Source organism: Panulirus ornatus, chromosome 44, assembly GCF_036320965.1.
Source record: "Panulirus ornatus isolate Po-2019 chromosome 44, ASM3632096v1, whole genome shotgun sequence".
In the NCBI taxonomy this organism is placed as follows: domain Eukaryota; kingdom Metazoa; phylum Arthropoda; class Malacostraca; order Decapoda; family Palinuridae; genus Panulirus; species Panulirus ornatus.
Genome location: NC_092267.1, coordinates 6,600,160 through 6,624,924, shown reverse-complemented (window position 1 = coordinate 6,624,924; position 24,765 = coordinate 6,600,160). Strand labels below are relative to the sequence as shown.

The window sequence follows — 24,765 nt, the reverse complement described above, 5'->3', positions numbered from 1 at the left end:
TAGGAGGGTGGATAGTGTTATTCATTACGCAAAGGGTACAAAAAAATTAAGTAAGATATCAAAACACCGTTGCTTTTAAGCAAACGGGACATGTGTGAGGGCAATAATGTCAGTGGATAAATCATATATAAATTATCATCACTAAAGTCTAATCCACAGTGGAATAACGGAGAAAAAGGATGCTAAAAGAAAAAAAAATGACATTTTTTTACGGTTTATACCACTTCCTTCTTAATGCTTGATATTGCCTACCACTTGTCTGTTTATGAACCATATATTTAATTTTTGAAACCTGTTGTTTAGAAATGTAAAACTAGAAGTAAGTTCTAAGAGCAAGAGAGTACCCTGGATGCTGGGTATAAGTAGTGAATGGTGGTTTTAGGTAGGTGTATCATACTGCCAGTGGGCGGTGAATTATACTGCCAGTGGGCGGTGAATTATACTGCCAGTGGACGGTGTATTATACCGCCAGTAGACGATGTATCGTACTGCCAGTGGACGATGTATTATACTGCCAGTAGACGGTGTCATACTGCCAGTGGACGGTGTATTATACTGCCAGTGGACGGTGTTTTATACCGCCAGTGGACGGTGTATTATACTGCCAGTGGACGGTTTATTGTACTGCCAGTGGACGGTGTATTATACTGCCAGTGGGTGGTGTATTATACTGCCAGTGGATGGTGTATTATACTGCCAGTGGACGGTGTATTATACCGCCAGTGGACGGTGTATTATACTGCCAGTGGACGGTGTATTATACCGCCAGTGGACGGTGTATTATACTGCCAGTGGACGATGTATTATACTGCCAGGGACGGTGTATTATACTGCCAGTGGACGGTGTATTATACTGCCAGTAGACGGTGTATTATACTGCCAGTGGGTGTATTATACTGCCAGTGGACGGTGTATTATACTGCCAGTGGACGGTGTATTATACTGCCAGTGGACAGTGTATTATACTGCCAGAGGACGGTGTATTATACTGCCAGTGGACGGTGTATTATACTGCCAGTGGACGGTGTATTATACTGCCAGTGGACGTTACTGAAACATTAGGTAGAAGGCAGTTGTTTATGTCTGGTAAGAACAGTGCCCGGGAGGCCGTCTCATTAGAGTAACAAGAGGCCATTAGTGTGGGTTAGGTCTACACTTGGGACATGGTTAAGTTGTCAACACAGCCAGGGGTAATGACATCGCCTTAAGATGCGCCTCCTCATCCCATACATTCTCATGATGAGTATAAAGGGGGATACCGAGATGGTGGACGAGTGGGGATACAAGATACTTTGAGATATATAGGAGCCTGAACAGGCAGGAGGGTGTGAGGCGTGCACGGGACAGATAACCACGAAGAAAAATGAAACACAGTAAGTCCCAAGTACACTTTCATGTAATTACATCTACATATACTCTCTGTCATGCACCGGGATCCTCTTCTATGGAACTATGTGTCAGTCTTTGTAAGGTGAGTACAGGACCGTGAAAGACTAAGTGTTTGGTGCCTTTATACTGAAAGATACATCAGGGATGTAATGAATCTAAGATATATGTTGAATCTGTGTTTGTTGCATTGTGGAAATTGGGTGATGTCCTGTAGGTAGAAGAGAAAGTTACTCGTACATGCCTGGGGGTGTGAAATGTCAGATGGGTGTATGTTTGGTGGGGTAGAGTTTTAGGTTGGAATATACAGGGATGCTGTCTAGTAGTTTTTGAGTCAACGAGGCATATCTTCGTTAGTATCAACATCTGATGGAGGTGGGGCATCTGTGAGCCTACACTGTTAAGGTGTGAGGCAAGTGTCTTTGTCTCTGCTTTGAGTGGAAGCGGTCGTAGTTAGGTTATTGCAATGAACTGGATATTGAGTACACTGATGTGAGATTGCATTGGAAATATTTGTGATTCGCTGTGCAGGTAATGAGAGTCTGTGGTTGCAATACAACCTGGGTTCGTCCTAAGGGCCATGTTCTGTGTGGTTTATAGTTCTGTTGCGTTTGCTGTAGAGATGGCTAGCTTGGTTGAGGTGTACTTCAAGGATGGAGCAGATGGACTTTTGGTATATGATGCTAAGGGATTCCCTTTCCTTGTCCATAAGGATTCTAAGAGCGTTTAGTATCATGTGTCTGTGTGTGTGTCTTAAGGTTCGAGTTCTCTTGATTGGACATGGTTGACCAGTCAGAGTTCTGTGAGAGTGGAGGATAGATTCGTTGCTCTCAAAGGTTAAGAGGGTAACACCGGATTCCTGTAGGAAAAATGCAGATATTCTATCTTGCTTAAGCCACTTTTTTTTTTTAACTTGTGTTATGTGATGTGGCGCGTTTACTGCCCCGAGGATAGTGTTAGGGTGTTGTGATGTGGTTGTGAGGTCTTCTGGGTGTGAGGAGACTTTTCGAGTGTTGTCTCTCGGGAAGGAAAAGTTGAGAGGTCATGTATAAGGAGATTGGAGTAGGGTGTGAGAAAGAACTACACCATGGGAACCTCTATTGTAGTAAGTGAGGGCCATTTTGTACGAGAACTACACCATGGGAACCTCTGTTGTAGTAGTTGAGGGCCTTTTTGTATGAGAACTACACCATGGGAACCTCTATTGTAGTAACTAAGGGCCTTTTTGTACGAGAACTACACCATGGGAACCTTTATTGTAATAACTGAGGGCCTTTTTGTATGAGAACTACACCATGGGAACCTCTATTGTAGTAACTGAGGGCCTTTTTGTAAGAGAACTACACCATGGGAACCTCTATTGTAGTAACTGAGGACCTTTTTATATGAGAACTACACCATGGGAACCTCTATTGTAGTAACTGAGGGCCTTTTTGTAAGAGAACTACACCATGGGAACCTCTATTGTAGTAACTGAGGGCCTTTTTGTATGAGAAGTACACCATGGGAACTTCTATTGTAGTAACTGAGGGCCTTTTTGTATGAGAACTACACCATGGGAACCTCTATTGTAGTAACTGAAGGCCTCTTTGTATAAGAACTACACCATGGAAACCTCTATTGTAGTAACTGAGGGCCTTTTTGTACGAGAACTACACCATGGGAATCTCTGTTGTAGTAACTGAGGGCCATTTTGTATGAGAACTACACCATGGAAACCTCTATTGTAGTAACTGAGGACCTTTTTGTATGAGAACTACACCATGCGAATCTCTGTTGTAGTAACTGAGGGCCTTTTTGTATGAGAACTACACCATGGGAACCTCTATTGTAGTAACTGAGGGCCTTTTTGTACGAGAACTACACCATGGGAACCTTTATTGTAGTAAGACAGTGAACATTACCTCACAAGATATTCACGTTAGACCCAAAGGACATCATATGCACTAAACCAAGGAGCTCTTTGTCACATGTGGGTGGCTCAATCCCACACTAGACGTCGATGGCTTACTTCCCGAAGCAAGACAAGCAGCTCACTTCCTGCCTTACCCTTTGACAAAGATCAGTGGTTCACTTCATGGCTCTTGAAGGCGCCTTTCTCCCTAAAACACTGTGACACACAGTCTTCTTCCAGTCCCTGACTCACTACATCGACTCTACCTGACAAACAAGGATGACTAAGATCCTGAAACATGAAGGTGAATCATTCCCTGACAAAGTCAGCACTTCATTCTCTTTGCCTCACTAATGACATACAACAAAGGCTTTCTCCAAAACACAAGACGGCACCACACTCCCTCACCAATGTCGCTGACAAACGACTATGGGTGCCTCTGAAACATATCGGCGACTCTACATCAAAATACTTCGACAACCTACTCCTTACCTGCTGATGGTCCCTTAATCTTGGAGAAACAGGACAGATGACTGCAACTTACTCCCTGATGCAATTAGGTGAACCACTCCTTGATGTACGTAAGTGAATCATTCCTTTGCACAGCGCCTCCCTCTCAAATGCGCACTATGACTCACTCCCTGATGTACAAAGAGAGCACATGTCGTGAAACTATAAAGGCATCATTTCCTAACAAATGTTGTTAGTGGTTCACTGGTTAACAAATGACAGAAGCAGCTCTGTCAGTGACACACAATGATGGCTCAACTTCTTAACATAAAATGAACACTCACTTCAGAACACACAGCTCACTCCACACACTGCAGCAACTCACCCCCCTGCACTACAAAGATCACTCCCTGCTACTTGTTGATGGCTCATTTCCTGACCCAGGAAAAAACTGACATGTGTCATGGACCCACTACCTGCCAAGTGATGGTGGCTTACTCCCTGTCACACAAGCATCTTTCAGCTCCCTGTTATAGGACTTTTTGGTGTTGGAGGTTTCCTCTTTGAAGGACCCAGATGCAAGACTGTGCTTAACTCCCTGACACACTACACAGGATCACACCCAGTAATACTAACATGAATCTTTCCCTTAGCCACAGCAGTGACCCACTTCCCGAAACATATGTCGCCTGATAAACAACATTGGTTCACTGCTAGACAAAGGATAGCAAGGACTATGGACATAAACCTTAACCTGATTGATGGTGAAACCTTGGAATAGGTAAAGAAAGCTCAAGTTATAAGACTCAGCAATTGCATGACTCTCACATAATTTGCTAATAAGCAAGTTGAAGGTGATTTCACAGACATGCACACATATCACCACATCCACAGAAACACACACACACAAATACATATATAGTCATTATCTAGCAGGGAAAAAGATTCAGGATTCAGTGCGTGAGAAGGAACTAAGAGTCAAAACTGTTCCTAACCTGTAGCCAGAGATAAGGAGACAAACTGTCTGCTGGCATATATTAGAACAGCCTTCAAGTATATGTTTAAGGAAATATTTAGCAAGCTGTTCATATCCCACATATGGCCAAAATTATATTACGCTTTTTAAATTTGGTCACTGCACCTACAAAACCAAAGAACAAGTAGAGAATGCCCAAAGGGCAACAAAGATTATATCAAAAATACAAGAGTTGAGGGATGACCTGAACACGACTTTGAAGCTTTTGTAACAGACTGATGATGCAAAGTGAACAGTTCCTAAAGAAGTGTTGGGATAAACCAACCACAGGACACTACTTGTAAATCAGCATAAAATTTGTTAAAAATAAAAGGATGTAATGAATTCTAATTGCATCAGGCTAGTGGATGAATGGAATGAGATGACTGAGGACAAGGTTAATGCAAACATCATATATGAATTTCATAAGTTGTGTGACAGTAGAGAATACTAAAGTCGTCTTCAGTCTTCACTTCAGCATGACAGAATTGAGAATGAACAAATGACATAGGTCACTCAGGTAATAGTGTAGTCAATATATCTTTGAAATGGCACAGCCTTGTTCTTCCTTCTGATGTACAATAAATATTTTTGTAATTCATTCTTCACTTGCAATCAATCTTATTTTTGCAGTGATTTTACATACATTTATGTATGTTTTTTGAAATACCAGTACATAATGAAATCTAATGGGTCATAACCTGAAATAGCACATGCAAGTGTTTTTTTCTGGTGATAAATACTTTTATAACAAAATCCTGACTTGCAGAAAAATTTCATTTTAGTAGAGTAATTCATTATATGTTCATGTATGTTTTAAAACACATAATGCATTAGTATCAGCAGCAAAATGAATCATATCTGATTTTCCATTCATCTCCACTTTCAATTTAACAGTGTTTAGAAACTCACTTGTCTTTGGGAGGCTGATGGTCTGTTGTAACGATAAATATCTTTTTAAAATTTTCATGAAGCTAAGAATCACAAGGTTTCCTAATCCTTATCTTAAAAAATATTCATGACCATGGTGTAATTATTTCAAAGCTTCATTTCAAAATGCAATAGTCCCAGAATTCATTTATTTATTTTGCTTTGTCGCTGTCTCCCGTGTTATTGAGGAAGCGCAAGAAAACAGACAAAGGAATGGCCCAACCCACCCACACGAGGGGGGGAGGGGGTTGTTATTTCATGTGTGGCGAGGTGGCGATGGGAATGAATAAAGGCAGACAGTATGAATTATGTACATGTGTATATATGTATATGTCTGTGTGTGTATATATATATATATGTATACGTTGAGATGTATAGGTATGTATATTTGCGTGTGGACGTGTATGTACATACATGTGTATGTGGGTGGGTTGGGCCATTCTTTCGTCTGTTCCCTTGCACTACCTCGCTAACGCGGGAGACAGCGACAAAGCAAAATAAATAAATAAATAAATATATATTCATTTATTTATCATACATGACCACAGCTTCTTGCGCCAGAAAAAAGATGAAGAAAGACCCATCCGCACATATATGATACCCACTTATACATTTACATATACATATCAACATATACATACACAGCAATATACATTATTATCTTTTTTTTATACTTAGTCGCTGTCTCCCTTGTTAGCGAGGTAGTGCAAGGAAACAGACGAATGAATGGCCTAACCGACCCACATACACATGTATAAACATAAACGCCCACACACGCACATATACATACCTATACATTTCAACGTATACATACATACATACACAGACATATACATATATACACATGTACATATTCATACGTGCTTCCTTCATCCATTCCCGGTGCCATCCTACCCGACAAGAAACAGCATCGCCACCCTCTACATCAGCGAGGCAGTGCGAGGAAAACAGACAAAAAAGGCCACATTTGTTTACACTCAGTCCCTAGCTGTCACATGTAATGCACCAAAACCACAACTTCCTTTCCACATCCAGGCCCCACAGACCTTTCCATGGCTTACTCCAGACTTTTCACATGCCCTGGTTCAGTCCATTGACAGCATGTCAACCCCAGTATACAACATTGTTCCCCAGCCCTCCCATTCCCCACAAACTGCACACTACCAACCCCCCCCTCTCCAAGACTCACATTGGCCCTCCTCACCACCCCAACCACAAACAAATTAAACAACCACAGTGACATCACACACCCCTGCCACAGACCAACCCTCATCACTTTCCTCTCTTCCTACTCGTACACATGCCTTACACCCTTGATAAAAATTTCTCTGCTTCTAGCAGCTTACCTCCCACTCTGTATACTCTTAAGACCTTCAACAAAGCATCTCTATCAATCCTATCATATATGTATATATATTTTATACATAAATGTCATTTCCCACATCAGCAAGGTAGCATCAAGAACAGAGGACTGAGCCTTAGAGACAAAAATCTTCACTTGGCTTCCTTCTCTGTTCCTTCTTTTGGAAAAATAAAAACTGGAAGGGAGGATTTCCAGCCCCCAACTCCCATCCCTTTTAGTTGCCATTTATGACATGCTGGGGATACTTGGGAAGGATTCTTTCTCCCCAATCCTCAGGGAAAAAGAAAGTGTTCTGAAATGCCTTGGACATATGGAGGGACTGAGTAAGGAGAGTATGACAGAAGCACAGGGTACAAGGAAATGGGAGAGATGGAAGGATGGATTGGAATGGAAGGACGGATTGGAAAAGATCCTGTTTACTTAGGGCATGACTATGCAGAATGGTGTAACATATGCATAGGGAAGAGTAAATTGGAGTGATGTGGTAAAAAGGGGCGACATGTGGTCAATGAAGTCAACTACAGCATGTGAAACAGATATAGGAAACCACAGAAAAGGTCTGTGGATCCTGGTTGTGCATAGTTGCTGTGGTTTTAGTGTATCATACAAGACAGCAAGAGAATGGATTAGAGTAAATGAGGTACTTTCTTAGTCAGTTCCTGGTGCTACCTCGTCAACATGAGAAGCAGTATAAAAAACATTTTTTCACACACATCTTTATATGTTACTTACACAGACGGAACTTTAGTTACATGAAAAAATAAACAAACATCAAATGTTCACCAAAAACATCAACACCTATACCCAAACTAATTACAGTAGTGAGTGCCATCAGGCTTCCCACTCATATGAAATATATACACTCTGACATCCTGTGGGTGAATGAAATACAAGATTTTTCCAGCTTTAACTGTGAGCTATGGATAATTGGGGGAACAATCATCTGTAGGGATTTTAAACAAAGGTGGGAATCCTTAATATGTCAAATGTCAACAAAGTAGGTCTATCAGGTTCTTTGCAAGATGAACAGAGCAGTTTAAGGGTTAAAATACAACTTGAAAGTTTCAGATGGGAAAAGTGGACTAGTCACCTAATACTGGGTTTAATACTTCACCTACAGTAAATGATGGTGTAAAGGTTCTGATACAAACAGCTGATGAAGATGCTCTATTTGAGGTAGGAACCCAATAAATCTAAGGGGTTAATTCATCCTTTGGCTGTACTGAAGTCAATTACATACGAAATAAAATAGATTATCTAAAGCCACAGGCTATTCAAAGAAAACAAATGAGAATTCTTCTCTAACTTTCAACATTTTACAAAACTGGTTATATAAGTCTTATGATTAAGACATAACCATAATGACCTGAAGAAAAATGCAGTCTGCAAGTTCATCGAAAAACAAAATGCAGTGTGTAAATTTATCACAAAAACACTTCTCCATGGTGGGCTAATAAAGCTGATAGATGACTAGCAACTGATCACAATATATGCAATGTTCAGATTGAATTTGGAGACAACACAGCATGGAAGCAGTTATATTCGAGTTCATATATATTCATGAACATCAATATAACTCCTCTTCCAATGCTGTGTTACCTATCCTTATTTACATTCCTGGGGTTACCAGACTCCTCTGATATGCATAGAGTCACCTTCAGCAACATTATATCATCATTACTGGACACAATGCAGTCCATATCTTGTCGAGGAATGTCTTACTCCAAAGGAGTCCTTCATATCCCTGTTTCCCATTGCTTTGCAGCCTGTTGGTTGAAGGAGCCACACAAATGAAGTCTTGAGGTTGTATGATTAATTGATCATACAGTCCATGCAGTTTAATTTCTTGCGAGTTCTGATCACCTCTGGTTTTCATCACATACCACAAAAAAATCAAAGTTGCAGGAGTTCTTCAATCAAGACTATTTCTCACTTGCACTTTATTTCTATGAAACAGTACAGAAATGTGTGAGAGATCATCACATCCTAATACTAGATAGTCAGTACAGTAGTAAAATGAACAATAACCACCTCTCTCATACCATAAAGAACTCAGTAAAAATTGGTCCCTCAAGCATGCAATATTCATCAACTCTAACCATGAAACTTTATGATGTATCCCTGCTTTTATTCAGACAACCAAAGTGACTGCAGACAAACATTTCTTGGAATTTCATACAGTTCTTTGTAAATGAATGATTTCTATACAAACTATTGGGTATTAATATACCTACTGATGACAGACATATATTGAAGAATAAAATCCTGGTATATCCTTACCTTTACTTTTATCTAGACTCCAAGAAAATGTTCCATCAGTTGACAAATACTCAAATGCATGCACATTTTCAGCCTGTCAATAAAATAAGTTTACACACTTCACTTCACAGTAAGTATAAATGCTATGGTCAGATAACAGAAATATACACACCAAGGTCATAAACAAGTACCTATGGATAACCTTAACAAAAACATAATGATAAAAGAGGGTCAATATTGTCTAGAGCTCGAGTGAGAATAGGAGCTCGGTGGTGGATAAGATGAGGATGGTCCTGCTCCTGGGTAGCTGGGTTGGTTGGCAGTGGTAGGCGGTGGTGCGTAGTAAGAAGAAGCTGATCCATGTGGAGGAGGGGCATAATGGCTTTGTGGAGGAGGTTGGTTCGTAGGAGGTGTAGGGTAGTGTGTTGTAGTAGGTGGGGGATGATATGAGGATGAAGGATGAGTAGTTGAGGAATAGTGTGTAGGAGGAGGCTGAGAGGTGTAATGTGGAGGAGGAGCCTGGGAGGCTGTTGCTGTAGGAGGTGGATAGTGCCTCTGAGGGGGTTGGTAAGTCGGAGGGGGTGCTTGAGGTGGAGCTTGTGGTGGTGGCGGCCCTTGTGTAGCGGATGATGGGTATGTATATGAGTAGCGCTGGGTAGCAGCAGCAGCGGCAGCAGCAGCAGCGGCGGCAGCAGCAGCAGCAGCAGCAGCAGTGGATGTTCCTTGGGAAGAACTCTGGGAAGTGTAAGATGAAGGATAACTTGGATACTGGTATGGGTACTGATAAGGTTGCGATGGGGTAGTACTTTCTGTCTTGGCTGGGGAAGATTTTACTTCTTCTTTCTTAGGTTTTTTCGCTGGTGGTGGTGCTGTGGTTGGTGTCTGTGTTGGTGTTGATGGTCGTCTTGGGGTTCCTGGTGTAGTGACAGGGGTCTCTCCAGAACTTGATACTGGTTCAGTTCTATTGGGTGAGTACAGGTCCAGAACTTGGTGGCAGATATCTGAAAAACACACGAGTTACAAAGTAAAAGTTCAGAATATGGTGAAAGACGTCAGAAAGAAGTTCAGAGTAATGGTCAAGAAGTTTCCAAAAAGTGTCCTACACAGAAAACCATAATATATGATTACCCAGTAAGACCATCTCAATTCATTTTGTCATGCAAGGTACCAACTTTGGTAATTATATTTCAGAATCACTTACATGAATGTTAAATATTCTACAAATATTTAGCAAAAACTTGCAACCATCCAATAGCTAAAGAAGCTCATTTAATTAAATTCTTCTGTCATAATGTAAATTCAATGTTGACTAAATTACCATTTTAATATATCCATCAGTAAGATAATAATCACCCCTGGGGAGAAAGAATTCTACCCATGTATTCTCAGTGTGTCACAAAAGGAGACTAAGAAGGGTGGGAGCAAGAGGTTGGAAACTCTGCCCTTCCTGTATTTCAGTTTCTATAAAGACAGAAGAAACAAAGCAACAAAGCAGGGCATATTTATTCCCCTGAAGGCTCTGGCTGGGGTATCTGAATGTGTGTAGATGTAACCAAGACAAGAAAGGAGAGATAGATAGTATGTCTGAGGAAAGGAACCTGGATGTTCTAGCTCTGATTGAAACAAGGCCCAAGGGTAAGGGGGAAGAACAGCAGAGGATTGTCTTTATGGTAAAGTTAGAGGTTAGCGTGAGGGCAAGAGATAAGGAAAGGATAGCACCACTGTTGGAGCAGGAGTTGTGGGAATATGTGAAAGAGTGTAAAGAAGTGAATGCCAGACTGACGTGGGTAAAAATGAAAGTGGATTATGAGAGATTGGTGATTAGTAGTGCTTATGTGCCTGGCCATAAGAAGAATTATGAAGAAAGGGAAGTCTCATATTTTCTCTCAATCATTCCACTACTCCAGCTAGATTTTACTCATTATTTTTCACATTCAGATCTTTGATCTGAAGACAAAAATTCATGCAACTGATTTTGACAACACAATCATATAAAAAATAAAAAGAGGTTTGCACTGCATGTGGCAAAGGTATTATCAAAACATTCAGAATGACACAAAGAACACCCTGCTAAAAGGCCTTTAGTTTTTATTGTAAATAATAGCTGTACACATTTACAAATGAGTACTGTACCTTCTAACAAGTCCATGGAGATGCCTTCAACATACATGTCCCACCAACGTTGGTGCTTCGGTATTCTCCCCGTCCAATCAGTCACTTCAAATTTACTTAGCTTTCCTGCTAGGTACATAAGGGCAATGGCTATAATTTCTGGTTCCCACTGAAGACACAGTGTTGTACACAAGCTGAAAGAGTCAGGACACATTAACCGTGAGAACAAAGACAAAAGGTTATATAAATTACCAATATAATATCGCTTCAGTCTCCAAAGGACACTACACAAGATATCAAAACATTATCATATATTTCCTCTCAAATTCAAGATGAAACTAATTCATATACAATTCTTTCCAAAACTTAAAAAAGATCTTCACTATCAGGCTTTACATTTCACTTTTCACTCAGCCTATATAGTTATCTTATCATCATCAACTCCATTCCCCATTCCATGGAGTGGATCAGTTGCAGTCACATACAAAACTTCATTTAAACTCCTGTTCAAAACTACATAAAACTCAAATGAGATACTACACCCTCATCTATATTTAGGATACCCAGCTAAATTCTTCGGTTCATAGTCACAGCTGTTCAACTGGAATTTCTCTAGATAAAAACAGGGAGCAGGGGGCTGGAAATCCTACCCTCTCACTTCTAATTTTCTAAATGAGGGACAGAGAAGGGGGCCAAGTGAGGATATTTCCTCTAAGGCTCAGTCCTCTTTTCTTAACACTACCTCGCTAACATGGGAAATGGTGAATATGTACGAAAAAAAGTGTGTATCTCAAGTATCATCCTTTTCTGAACATGATTCTTCTTGGGAGGTGGGTTTATATAACATGATACATCCCAGGAATCAGGAATTTTTGTGCTCTATATGTTTTGATATGCAGTACGGATTATCACCCAATGAGCTTTAGCCGCTTACAGCCGTATATCAAACTCCCTGCAAGCATGCACAATTTTTGTCTTGTTTGTCTGGAATTTTAAGTATGGGTTTTAGTGGGCAAATGATGGTTGAGGTGGAGATCAGATGTCAGATCATGGTAGGCAGAAGAAGATTTGAGTATAAGAGCTTTAAAAGTGATGGTTATGACTTGAAAACTGATGGCTTTGGCTTTCATGACTGTGTCAGCAGACTAAAAGGATAACACAACCTAAAAACTAACAAAGTACCCAGTATCAGGTAGTATTTACCCTAATGAGCTAGTGTGAAGTCAAGTCCACAACTTCCCCTCAAAGGTGCAAGATACATTCTGCTAAGAGGGATCACTGCTTATCTAGTCTATTATAACAGTAGCTTAACATGAGCTAACAAACTTATCAGACTAATGTGCATACTGAGCAGAGGGGAAACTCTGACTAAACAGATTTATCCATTTGATGTGTACACTAAGCGGTAAGAAATACGGTACTATGATTAAATAACTACCAGCTGATACATACAGAATCTCTATACGAGTAGAATCTCAAAAATACCATTCCTTTAGATGTCTGCTGTTTCCTTCCTCAGTAAGGTAGCATCAAGAACAGATGATGGAGCCTTTAACCCTTATACAGCAGCATATGTCAGAAATGAAGCTCACCTAGTGCACAAAAAATTCTAAAAACTTCCTCTATTGGTGTACAGGGTGCTGAGTTGACAAGGACATGCCATGGGTGATGGCGTGAATGCTCCTTATCAATGTAAATATACAATGATTCTGGGCTTTTGCTTTGTGTGATTTCTTTCTACAAACACACATCAAACACTTAAAAGTCTTCCTTCCATCTATAATTTTACACATGCCACCCATATCATTTATAAATCACCTTACCAACTATGCATAATTTTATATACACATCATTTATATGATGGGAGCGGGGGGGCTGGAAATCCTCCCCTCTCAATTTTTTTTTTTTTTTTTCCCAAAAGAAGGAACAGAGAAGGAGGCCAGGTGAGGATATTCCCTAAAAGGCCCAGTCCTCTGTTCTTAACGCTACCTCGCTAATGCGGGAAATGGCGAATAGTATGAAAGAAAGAATCATTTATATGAGTGAGGAGAGGCTGAAAAAGAGGATATGTGTCAGAAGTGGAGTAAACAAGGAAAAGGGAGAGGCTTAATTGGAGACAGAAGGATGGAGAAAGAAAGATTTTACATGATCAGGGCCTGGACATGCAGGAGGGTCAAAGGTGTGCATAGAATAGTGAAGTGGAGCAATGTGGTATAAAGGGAGTGATGTGCTGTCAATGGACTGAAGGACATACGAAGGTTTCAGTACATTACACAAGACAGGTAGAGAATGCAGGTGAGCAAATGAGGTCTTTTCATCATCCGTTCTTGGCACTACCTTGCTAACACAAGATACAATGAACAAGCATGAAAGAAAGAGAAAATCATCTAATAAATGTTTTGTACATTAACAGAGGATATATGATTCCAAAATGTATGATGCATGGGTACTGCAAATATTAAAGAAACCTTCCCCTATCACATCATTTAACATAGGTAGACAATCTAACAGCTTAAATGAAAATATCACGACTAAACATACCTGTCATTGACAAATGTCCAGGCCATCTGAACCATGTTGGGAAGCTTCTTCTTATCTCCTATCAAAAGGAAAAACGAATGAAGCATTCAATATTGACCAGTGTCAGAATATATAATTCTAAACCCCATTCAAGTATCTACTGCCTCCTCTATAAAATGACATAAACATTAAGCAAAGCTATCTCGATATTTGAAAAATGGCAAAGGACAATATGAAAGAGGGCTGCAAGGACATCTGAATGTAATTAGCTTTACATCAAAAAAACAATTAAAACACTTGAAATTTACAGGATAAGCAATACAGTATTGTTGTATCTATTCAACAAATAAGTGGGATGAATATAAAAGCTTAATCAATATAGTCACACTTAACTAATTCAATATTGTCTTGTTCATTAACATGATTCATGGTATTTCTTTTATTTCTGTATAGTGTTTGTTCATTTTCTGGTGACCTATCTAAGAGAAATAATGAGATACTTAAATTATTCTTTTATATCCAATCACTGTTCCCCATTATGTAATGTAGCACTGGGAATGCACAAAACTCAGCCTCATTTATTAATGTCCACTCTCTAGCTGTCATGCATACTGCACTGAAAACTGAGTCCCCTCTTCATAGTCAAGCCCCACAGACCTTTCTGTGGTTTGCTCTAACTGCTTCATATGCTCTAGTTCAGCCCACTGCACACCACAGTGCTACAGTTCTCTCTATCCCAGGCACAGATATCACCCTCCTGTTTGATCAGGCCCCAGTGACTCAAAATCTCTTTCACACCATCCTTCTGCTTCCTTATTCTCCTCTTACCCCTTGTTCCCTCCATTTCTGATAAGTGTATCTACTTAGTCTCCTTTCACTCATCCTCTCTATGTTTTCACGTCATTTCAGCATACCCTGTACAGCTCTCTCAATCATTCTCTGCTTACTACCACAACTCTCTCTTACACTCATTTATTACACATTCAAGCTCCCCACACCACATATTGTCCTCAGGCATTTCATATCCAACACAATTCACTCTCTCCTGTTCTTTTATGTTTAGGGCCTTACTAACATCCATACAGCACCATCTGGACTGCAACACCATCAAAGTTACTATCTTTAAACATACAAACAATGACCTTTCTTTTCATACATTCCCAAGTGCACTGACCCCATGGTTCACCTTAACTCCCACTGTTACATCTACCATCATATGCACTTCAAGGTATCAAAATACTTCACTTCTTTGGTTCTCTCCATCCAAACACACACTCAGACCAACCTGTCTCATCCCCCTGCTAAAACTTATAACCTTACATGTATTCATATCAACTCTCAGTTTATGTCTTTCACACACTCTCCCAAACTTGCACACCAGCTTCTGCAGCTTCTCACTTGCATCTATCACAAGGCCATATCAAACGCAAACAGCACCCATCTCACTACTCAGAGCAACATCACCCTAAGCATACTAAAGACATGCCCCTCTCTTCAAGACCCCTCACATTTCTTCAAAACCCTTATATTAACCTCCTTTACAACTCCATCCATAAAGATTAAACAGACACGGTGATGCAGATCTCCCTTCATTTGGGATCACTTACACTCCTCCCTGCTTGCTCACACTCCCTTACTTTCCTGATTAAAAACCCACTGCATCTAGTAGATTCTATCCTACACCATTTACCTGTAGCACCTTCCATGAGGCATTTTCATAAACCATATAAATCACTTTCTTCAGATCCATAAATGCCACATGAAAATCCTTCCCTTTCTCTAAGTATTCCTGACACAAATTCTCTCAAGCAAAGACCTGGTCCACATATCCTCCACCACTCCGAAAGCCACACTATTCATCATCTGGCTGATGCACTGTGCATGCCACCACCCTCAAAAGTATCATTCTCCCATACAACTTACAATGCATACTCAACAGCCTTATACCTTTGTAATTCAAGCTTTCATTTTTGTCTTCCTTATCTTTCTACTGCCCATACTGATGTGGGAGCTGGTCATACCCTCAGACATGCAGAGTTTCACTTTTAGTTTTTCTAATCCTTCTGTAATCCTAGCCTGTCCCTATGAAGAATAAATGTACCCACAAAATTTCATCTTAACAGACCCACCCATACGAGTTTGGGTGCTGGACACACCCTCAGACAAACAATTGTGCTCTTTTTTTTTAATTCAACTGTTACCACACTGTGTTTCAAGGAGCCCTGAAAAAGCTGATACATTTCTCATCAGTTGGCCCACCCATATGGATATGGGAGCTAGACATACTCTCAGACATTCATAACTTTTATTTCAAACATGATTATAATGCTATACTTACCCTTCAGGCATTTTGCATATTTGAGAAGGTAAGTGTATGGATGCTCAACAATGAAGTCAAACTTAATAGTCTGCAACAGGATTCACTCCAAAGTCATCACCTGTAGATTGTGCAATGTTAAAAAGTTTGAGTATCTACTGCATAACAGCTACTTTTATAATAACAAAAACAAAAAATTCATCTGGTAACGTGAAAAACTAACTAATTTACTGTCATGATAAAAGTTGCATATCTGATCTGCTGTGTTGAACTATGTTTTTGTTTTGAAAGAGAAAAAATGAAAGTGACTAAATATATATATATATATATATATATTGGGAATACTTCCCACGCATTCCTCACGTGTCGTAGAAGGCAACTAAAGGGGACGGAAGCGGGGGCCAGAAACCCTCCCCTCCTTGTATTTTAACTTTCTAAAAGGGGAAACAGAAGAAGGAGTCATGCGAGGAGTGCTCATCCTCCTCGAAGGCTCAGATTGGGGTGTCTAAATGTGTGTGGATGTAACCGAGAAAAAAAGAGAGATAGGTAGTATGTTTGAGGAAAGGAACCTGGATGTTTTGGCTCTGAGTGAAACGAAGCTCAAGGGTAAAGGGGAAGAGTGGTTTGGGAATGTCTTGGGAGTAAAGTCAGGGGTTAGTGAGAGGACAAGAGCAAGGGAAGGAGTAGCACTACTCCTGAATCAGGAGTTGTGGGAGTATGTGATAGAGTGTAAGAAAGTAAATTCTAGATTGATATGGGTAAAACTGAAAGTTGATGGAGAGAGATGGGTGATTATTGGTGCATATGCACCTGGGCATGAGAAGAAAGATCATGAGAGGCAAGTGTTTTGGGAGCAGCTGAATGAGTGTGTTACTGGTTTTGATGCAAAAGACCGGGTTATAGTGATGGGTGATTTGAATGCAAAGGTGAGTAATGTGGCAGTTGAGGGAATAATTGGTATACATGGAGTGTTCAGTGTTGTAAATGGAAATGGTGAAGAGCTTGTAGATTTATGTGCTGAAAAAGGACTGGTGATTGGGAATACCTGCTTTAAAAAGCGAGATATACACAAGTATACGTATGTAAGTAGGAGAGATGGCCAGAGAGCGTTATTGGATTACGTGTTAATTGATAGACGCACGAAAGAGAGACTTAGGATATTAATGTGCTGGGAGGTGCAACTGGAGGGATGTGTGATCATTATCTTGTGGAGGCGAAGGTGAAGATTTGTGGGGGTTTTCAGAGAAGAAGAGAGAATGTTGGGGTGAAGAGAGTGGTGAGAGTAAGTGAGCTTGGGAAGGAGACTTGTGTGAGGAAGTACCAGGAGAGACTGAGTACATAATGGAAAAAGGTGAGAAGAAAGGAGGTAAGGGGAGTGGGGGAGGAATGGGATGTATTTAGGGAAGCAGTGATGGCTTGAACAAAAGATGCTTGTGGCATGAGAAGCGTGGGAGGTGGGTTGATTAGAAAAGGTAGTGAGTGGTGGGATGAAGAAGTAAGATTATTAGTGAAAGAGAAGAGAGAGGCATTTGAACGATTTCTGCAGGGAAAAAATGCAAATGAGTGGGAGAGGTATAAAAGAAAGAGGCAGGAGGTCAAGAGAAAGGTGCAAGAGGTGAAAAAGAGGGCAAATGAGAGTTGGGGTGAGAGAGTATCATTAAATTTCAGGGAGAATAAAAAGATGTTTTGGAAGGAGGTAAATAAAGTGCGTAAGACAAGGGAGCAAATGGGAACTTCAGTGAAAGGGGCTAATGGGGAGGTGATAACAAGTAGTGGTGATGTGAGAAGGAGATGGAGTGAGTATTTTGAAGGTTTGTTGAATGTGTTTGATGATAGAGTGGCAGATATAGGATGTTTTGGTCGAGGTGGTGTGCAAAGTGAGAGGGTTAGGGAAAATGATTTGGTAAATAGAGAGGAGGTAGTAAAAGCTTTACGGAAGATGAAAGCCGGCAAGGCAGCAGGTTTGGATGGTATTGCGGTGGAATTTATTGAAAAAGGGGGTGACTGTATTGTTGACTGGTTGGTAAGGTTATTTAATGTATGTATGATTCATGGTGAGGTGCCTGAGGATTGGCGGAATGCTTGCATAGTGCCATTGTACAAAGGCAAAGGGGATAAGAGTGAGTGCTCAAATTACAGAGGTATAAGTTTGTTGAGTATTCCTGGTAAATTATATGGGAGGGTATTGATTGAGAGGGTGAAGGCATGTACAGAGCATCAGATTGGGGAAGAGCAGTGTGGTTTCAGAAGTGGTAGAGGATGTGTGGATCAGGTGTTTGCTTTGAAGAATGTATGTGAGAAATACTTAGAAAAGCAAATGGATTTGTATGTAGCATTTATGGATCTGGAGAAGGCATATGATAGAGTTGATAGAGATGCTCTGTGGAAGGTATTAAGAATATATGGTGTGGGAGGCAAGTTGTTAGAAGCAGTGAAAAGTTTTTATCGAGGATGTAAGGCATGTGTACATGTAGGAAGAGAGGAAAGTGATTGGTTCTCAGTGAATGTAGGTTTGCAGCAAGGGTGTGTGATGTCTCCATGGTTGTTTAATTTGTTTATGGATGGGGTTGTTAGGGAGGTGAATGCGAGAGTTTTGGAAAGAGGGGCAAGTATGAAGTCTGTTGGGATGAGAGAGCTTGGGAAGTGAGTCAGTTGTTGTTTGCTGATGATACAGCGCTGGTGGCTGATTCATGTGAGAAACTGCAGAAGCTGGTGACTGAGTTTGGTAAAGTGTGTGAAAGAAGAAAGTTAAGAGTAAATGTGAATAAGAGCAAGGTTATTAGGTACAGTAGGGTTGAGGGTCAAGTCAATTGGGAGGTAAGTTTGAATGGAGAAAAACTGGAGGAAGTAAAGTGTTTTAGATATCTGGGAGTGGATCTAGCAGCGGATGGAACCATGGAAGCGGTAGTGGATCATAGGGTGGGGGAGGGGGCGAAAATTCTGGGAGCCTTGAAGAATGTGTGGAAGTCGAGAACATTATCTCGGAAAGCAAAAATGGGTATGTTTGAAGGAATAGTGGTTCCAACAATGTTGTATGGTTGCGAGGCGTGGGCTATGGATAGAGTTGTGCGCAGGAGGATGGATGTGCTGGAAATGAGATGTTTGAGGACAATGTGTGGTGTGAGGTGGTTTGATCGAGTAAGTAACGTAAGGGTAAGAGAGATGTGTGGAAATAAAAAGAGCGTGGTTGAGAGAGCAGAAGAGGGTGTTTTGAAATGGTTTGGGCACATGGAGAGAATGAGTGAGGAAAGATTGACCAAGAGGATATATGTGTCGGAGGTGGAGGGAATGAGGAGAAGTGGGAGACCAAACTGGAGGTGGAAAGATGGAGTGAAAAAGATTTTGTGTGATCGGGGCCTGAACATGCAGGAGGGTGAAAGGAGGGTAAGGAATAGAGTGAATTGGATCGATGTGGTATACCGGGGTTGACGTGCTGTCGGTGGATTGAATCAGGGCATGTGAAGCGTCTGGGATAAACCATGGAAAGCTGTGTAGGTATGTATATTTGCGTGTGTGGACGTATGTATATACATGTGTATGGGGGTGGGTTGGGCCATTTCTTTTGTCTGTTTCCTTGCGCTACCTTGCAAACGCGGGAGACAGCGACAAAGCAAAAAAAAAAAAAAAAAAAAAAAAGTTTCTGAAAATAAAACACTCAAGTAATGCTCCAAATCAGACACTGTAACTCTTACTGTCTTTTCTAAACTTTATGTAGCAGTGAAGAACAAAATCACTCAATATCCAAAGCCACTTTCAATGCATAGCTAAATGAGTATCTTCCTCTGGTTATGGTCGCTGGGATGGATTAATGTGGAAGCAAATACATACAGTGCTCAGCTTTCCAGCAACTGAATATAAACATGAAACCCAAACTATCACATATGACTGAAAAACATTAAAATTGCAATAAATATTAGCTGCTATGGGAAATTAGGTGAGAATTTTATAGATTTTGCTTGATGTGATAAGATCACGAAATGTCATAATAAAAAAAAAAGTAACAGAAAAAACAGTGTATGCCTTGTAATGTTCTAATGAGCTGCTAAAACAATGTTTGAACAGTTTTTTTTACAGCCAATCATCAACAATTTGGTCTCACAAACTGATAGACATCTTACATAGCAATCAAATAAAGTTGAGGAACTATTTCTTCCTTATGAAATGAAGGAAAATCATAATAGAATAATAAAGAAACCAAGAAACATGTGATATAAGCCTGAACTTAATCAGAGACAAATAAGAAATTTGTGGTGGTACCATAATGGTAACATAACAGCACGCATTTAAAGCAACACGTTGTTGACATTTCCTCAGGTAATGGTGCCACCTTATTGTATACATAATGTTTTGATGATATATATATCAAGAACAAGTCTGTTCAGTTCCACATATCTCTAGTGCTTCTGAAGATATGTGGAAATAAGTGTTTCATTTAATTTATCCCCACATTTTCCGTAATCTTCATGGCCCTTCTCACTATTACATATTCATTATCAATCCATTAATCAATGTCACTATGTTTCATCAATACCCTTCTAAAACACTTGCGCTGGGCATTAACAGCCAACTGACATGCTTTTCTTCCACTTCCATACGTTAGTTCTGTTGCATGTTTATAAGGTCTATCATTACAAAAGAGTGAGGTACTACGTTTCACACATTAGATTCACGATACCAATAAACCAAAGCTGTACAATGTAGCAACACCATCAAATAAATGTATTTCATTAATATTTGTAAGGTTATCAGGCGGTGGCCTAAATCCAATGGGGGCCGAATGGTACCAATGAAGCTGAGGACAGCGGCCAGTCAGAACCATCGGCATCAACCAAGACAATAGTAACCTTTCACTAAGGCATAACCCTGTCTGTCTATAGGAGGTTTTTCAGTCCGCATTGGGTGACACAGACAGTGCCAGAGAGACTTAGTCTTAGAACAATAAAACCGGAAGGTGTAAAGAAATTTCTCGCTCGAGGGATGAAACTTGACGTCAACTATGGCATAAAGCCCAAATAACCAACTAACCTCAAGGTTCAGTTACAGTCAGCATTGGCCTCCATGGATCCCCATAGGTATTAGACTGTGTGGTGACTGTTTATTATCGACTTTGTCCTGAGTGGTGACTGTTTATTATCGACTTTGTCCTGAGTGGTGACTGTTTATTATCGACTTTGTCCTGTGTGGCGACTGTTTACTATCGACTTTGTCCTGTGTGGCGACTGTTTACTATCGACTTTGTCCTGTGTGGTGACTGTTTACTATCGACTTTGCCCTGTGTGGTGACTGTTTACTATCGACTTTGTCCTGTGTGGTGACTGTTTACTATCGACTTTGCCCTGTGTGGCGACTGTTTACTATCGACTTTGTCCTGAGTGGTGACTGTTTATTATCGACTTTGTCCTGTGTGGTGACTGTTTACTATCGACTTTGTCCTGTGTGGTGACTGTTTACTATCGACTTTGCCCTGTGTGGTGACTGTTTACTATCGACTTATTCCTGTGTGGCGACTGTTTACTATCGACTTTGTCCTGTGTGGTGACTGTTTACTATCGACTTTGTCCTGTGTGGCGACTGTTTACTATCGACTTTGTCCTGTGTGGTGACTGTTTACTATCGACTTTGTCCTGTGTGGCGACTGTTTACTATCGACTTTGTCTTGTGTGGCAACTGTTTACTATCGACTTTGTCCTGTGTGGTGACTGTTTACTATCGACTTTGTCCTGTGTGGTGACTGTTTACTATCGACTTTGTCCTGTGTGGTGACTGTTTACTATCGACTTTGTCCTGTGTGGCGACTGTTTACTATGAGGTGCCGGTCGCACTTGGGGGCCCTTATTCCAAGTCTACATTCACAGGCTCATTTACCTACGAGCGGTTAGTTTAGGGTGGATTTGGACCTGGATGAGCGAAATGGATACAAATTAGAACTCAACTTGATTGCGCTGGGTGACGTGCGGTTATGCCCGATCACTTTGTAAAGGCCATGGGAGAACGGTGCCTCGTCAAGATGCAAAGACAGAAAACCACGACATCTACATTTCTTTAATAGCCTATGGCTTTAGTTCACTTACTACCTATACATCACATCACTCGCCATGTAATTTGTATTAAGAAACTGGAAAACAGATCCATTACCTTGGTTATTTTGAGAAGGGGATGAAATTCTCCGGCCAGCCAGCGTGTGTTGTTATGTTTGGGTCAGCTGGCCTTGAACGACGAGCCTAAATTATTTCTTTATTTATATATTACAATGATATAATAAACCTTCAAAATGTATCTATCAAGATTCTACAATTTATTTATTATAAGGAAAATTATAAAAACTCCTTTATATGGGTTATTTAGCTTTCGTCTCTTATTAAGGAATTTACTATCTTACCATTGTAGATAAAGATGATTGGTAGTCGTATCCCTCCACCGCTCTCAATACTCTAAACATATTTCATAAAACGGTGTCAATAATGTTTTTGTTAAAGTAAATAACCAATTTGTAATTGCGTATCTGCTTATGTATTAGTTTATGACAAGTAATGTCTTCGCACGAGCCAAATTCCTTGGTGCTGTCCTCTTTCACAGTTTCATAACTCAATTTATTCTATCCATACACTCTTCTTACTAGATAATTACTTGTCTAGATTATTTATATCATTTTTTTCTTATAAAAGTTCATGATAAGGCTGTACGCTGTTTATTAAACTGGGTTAGAAGCCTTAAAGATTCTGATCAAGTTACCCTTTACTCGTCTCTCATCCCTAGTGGACACATTTATGGCCTCTTATCTCTCACTGTAGCTCGGCTATCATCCTGGTATCATCTACCTTGCCTTCTTCTAGACCCCCTCTATCTCTTCCTCTAATTTTGGCCCTAAGTTATGAGCAGTTGATTTGAATACTTTCTTCTTCATCTATTTTAACAAGTTGACTATACACTTTGGACTCCTCTTAAGTCCTTGAAACACAGATATATTCCTGAAACTTTATTTCCCTCTGGATAATATTCATATCAAAGCATTCTTTCACAATGTCCCAATGACTTTACTCTCCATTTACTCAGGTTCAGTTTCGTCAAAATATTCTAAACCTCTTGTTCAGTTGTGGTCGAGGGAAGGTATAGGGGAAGAAAAAAGGAGTTTTGAAAGCATTGAATAGGGACAGAGTGAGGAAAGGGAAAGTACAGGGAAAGGCTTTCTTGTTCCTTTATCGTGAGGGAGGCAGTAAGCTCTTGGTTGAGTTTTACCACTTTACTCTCCATTTACTCAGGTTCAGTTTCGTTAAAATATTCCAGACCAATTGTTCAGTTGTGGTCGAGGGAAGGTATAGGGGAAAAAGGAGTTTTGAAAGCATTGAATAGGGTCAGAATGAGAAAAGGGAAACTACAGGGAGGGAGTAAGCACTTGGTTGAGTTGTACTGGAGGAGGTGTACTAGAGTTTACTGTAACCATTGCAAGTGTTAGGTGACAGAAAAGGTTGTGAATGTCCCCTTGTTAGCAGAGGAAAAGGTTGTGATTGTCCCCTTGTTAGCAGAGGAAAAGGTTGTGATTGTCCCCTTGTTAGCAGAGGAAAAGGTTGTGATTGTCCTCTTGTTAGCAGAGGAAAAGGTTGTGATTGTCCTCTTGTTAGCAGAGGAAAAGGTTGTGATTGTCCTCTTGTTAGCAGAGGAAAAGGTTGTGATTGTCCCCTTGTTAGCAGAGGAAAAGGTTGTGATTGTCCTCTTGTTAGCAGAGGAAAAGGTTGTGATTGTCCTCTTGTTAGCAGAGGAAAAGGTTGTGATTGTCCCCTTGTTAGCAGAGGAAAAGGTTGTAATTGTCCCCTTGTTAGCAGAGGAAAAGGTTGTGATTGTCCTCTTGTTAGCAGAGGAAAAGGTTGTGATTGTCCTCTTGTTAGCAGAGGAAAAGGTTGTGATTGTCCTCTTGTTAGCAGAGGAAAAGGTTGTGATTGTCCCCTTGTTAGCAGAGGAAAAGGTTGTGATTGTCCTCTTGTTAGCAGAGGAAAAGGTTGTAATTGTCCCCTTGTTAGCAGAGGAAAAGGTTGTAATTGTCCTCTTGTTAGCAGAGGAAAAGGTTGTGATTGTCCCCTTGTTAGCAGAGGAAAAGGTTGTGATTGTCCTCTTGTTAGCAGAGGAAAAGGTTGTGATTGTCCTCTTGTTAGCAGAGGAAAAGGTTGTGATTGTCCTCTTGTTAGCAGAGGAAAAGGTTGTGATTGTCCCCTTGTTAGCAGAGGAAAAGGTTGTGATTGTCCTCTTGTTAGCAGAGGAAAAGGTTGTGATTGTCCCCTTGTTAGCAGAGGAAAAGGTTGTGATTGTCCTCTTGTTAGCAGAGGAAAAGGTTGTGATTGTCCCCTTGTTAGCAGAGGAAAAGGTTGTGATTGTCCCCTTGTTAGCAGAGGAAAAGGTTGTGATTGTCCTCTTGTTAGCAGAGGAAAAGGTTGTGATTGTCCCCTTGTTAGCAGAGGAAAAGGTTGTGATTGTCCCCTTGTTAGCAGAGGAAAAGGTTGTGATTGTCCTCTTGTTAGCAGAGGAAA

At 40.5% G+C, this 24,765-nt stretch overlaps 1 protein-coding gene across 2 annotated transcripts; it reads right to left on the bottom strand.

Moving 5' to 3' along the window:
- Positions 1 to 8,961: 8,961 nt before the first annotated feature.
- On the bottom strand, positions 8,962 to 22,463 carry LOC139762689 (uncharacterized). 2 transcript variants are annotated; one of them, XM_071687651.1, is made up of 5 exons: positions 22,382 to 22,463; positions 16,268 to 16,367; positions 13,951 to 14,008; positions 11,431 to 11,603; positions 8,962 to 10,298 (listed from the first exon to the last, which is right to left on the bottom strand). In XM_071687651.1, the coding sequence occupies exons 3-5, from the start codon at positions 13,983 to 13,985 to the stop codon at positions 9,529 to 9,531; spliced, it is 978 nt and encodes a 325-aa protein (XP_071543752.1). In that variant the 5' UTR covers positions 13,986 to 14,008; positions 16,268 to 16,367; positions 22,382 to 22,463; the 3' UTR covers positions 8,962 to 9,528. The 2 variants fall into 2 exon arrangements, with proteins under 2 accessions (XP_071543752.1, XP_071543753.1); XM_071687652.1 differs by lacking the exon at positions 13,951 to 14,008 and having other exon boundaries at positions 9,386 to 10,298; positions 22,382 to 22,459.
- Between the last annotated feature and the right edge of the window lie 2,302 nt (positions 22,464 to 24,765).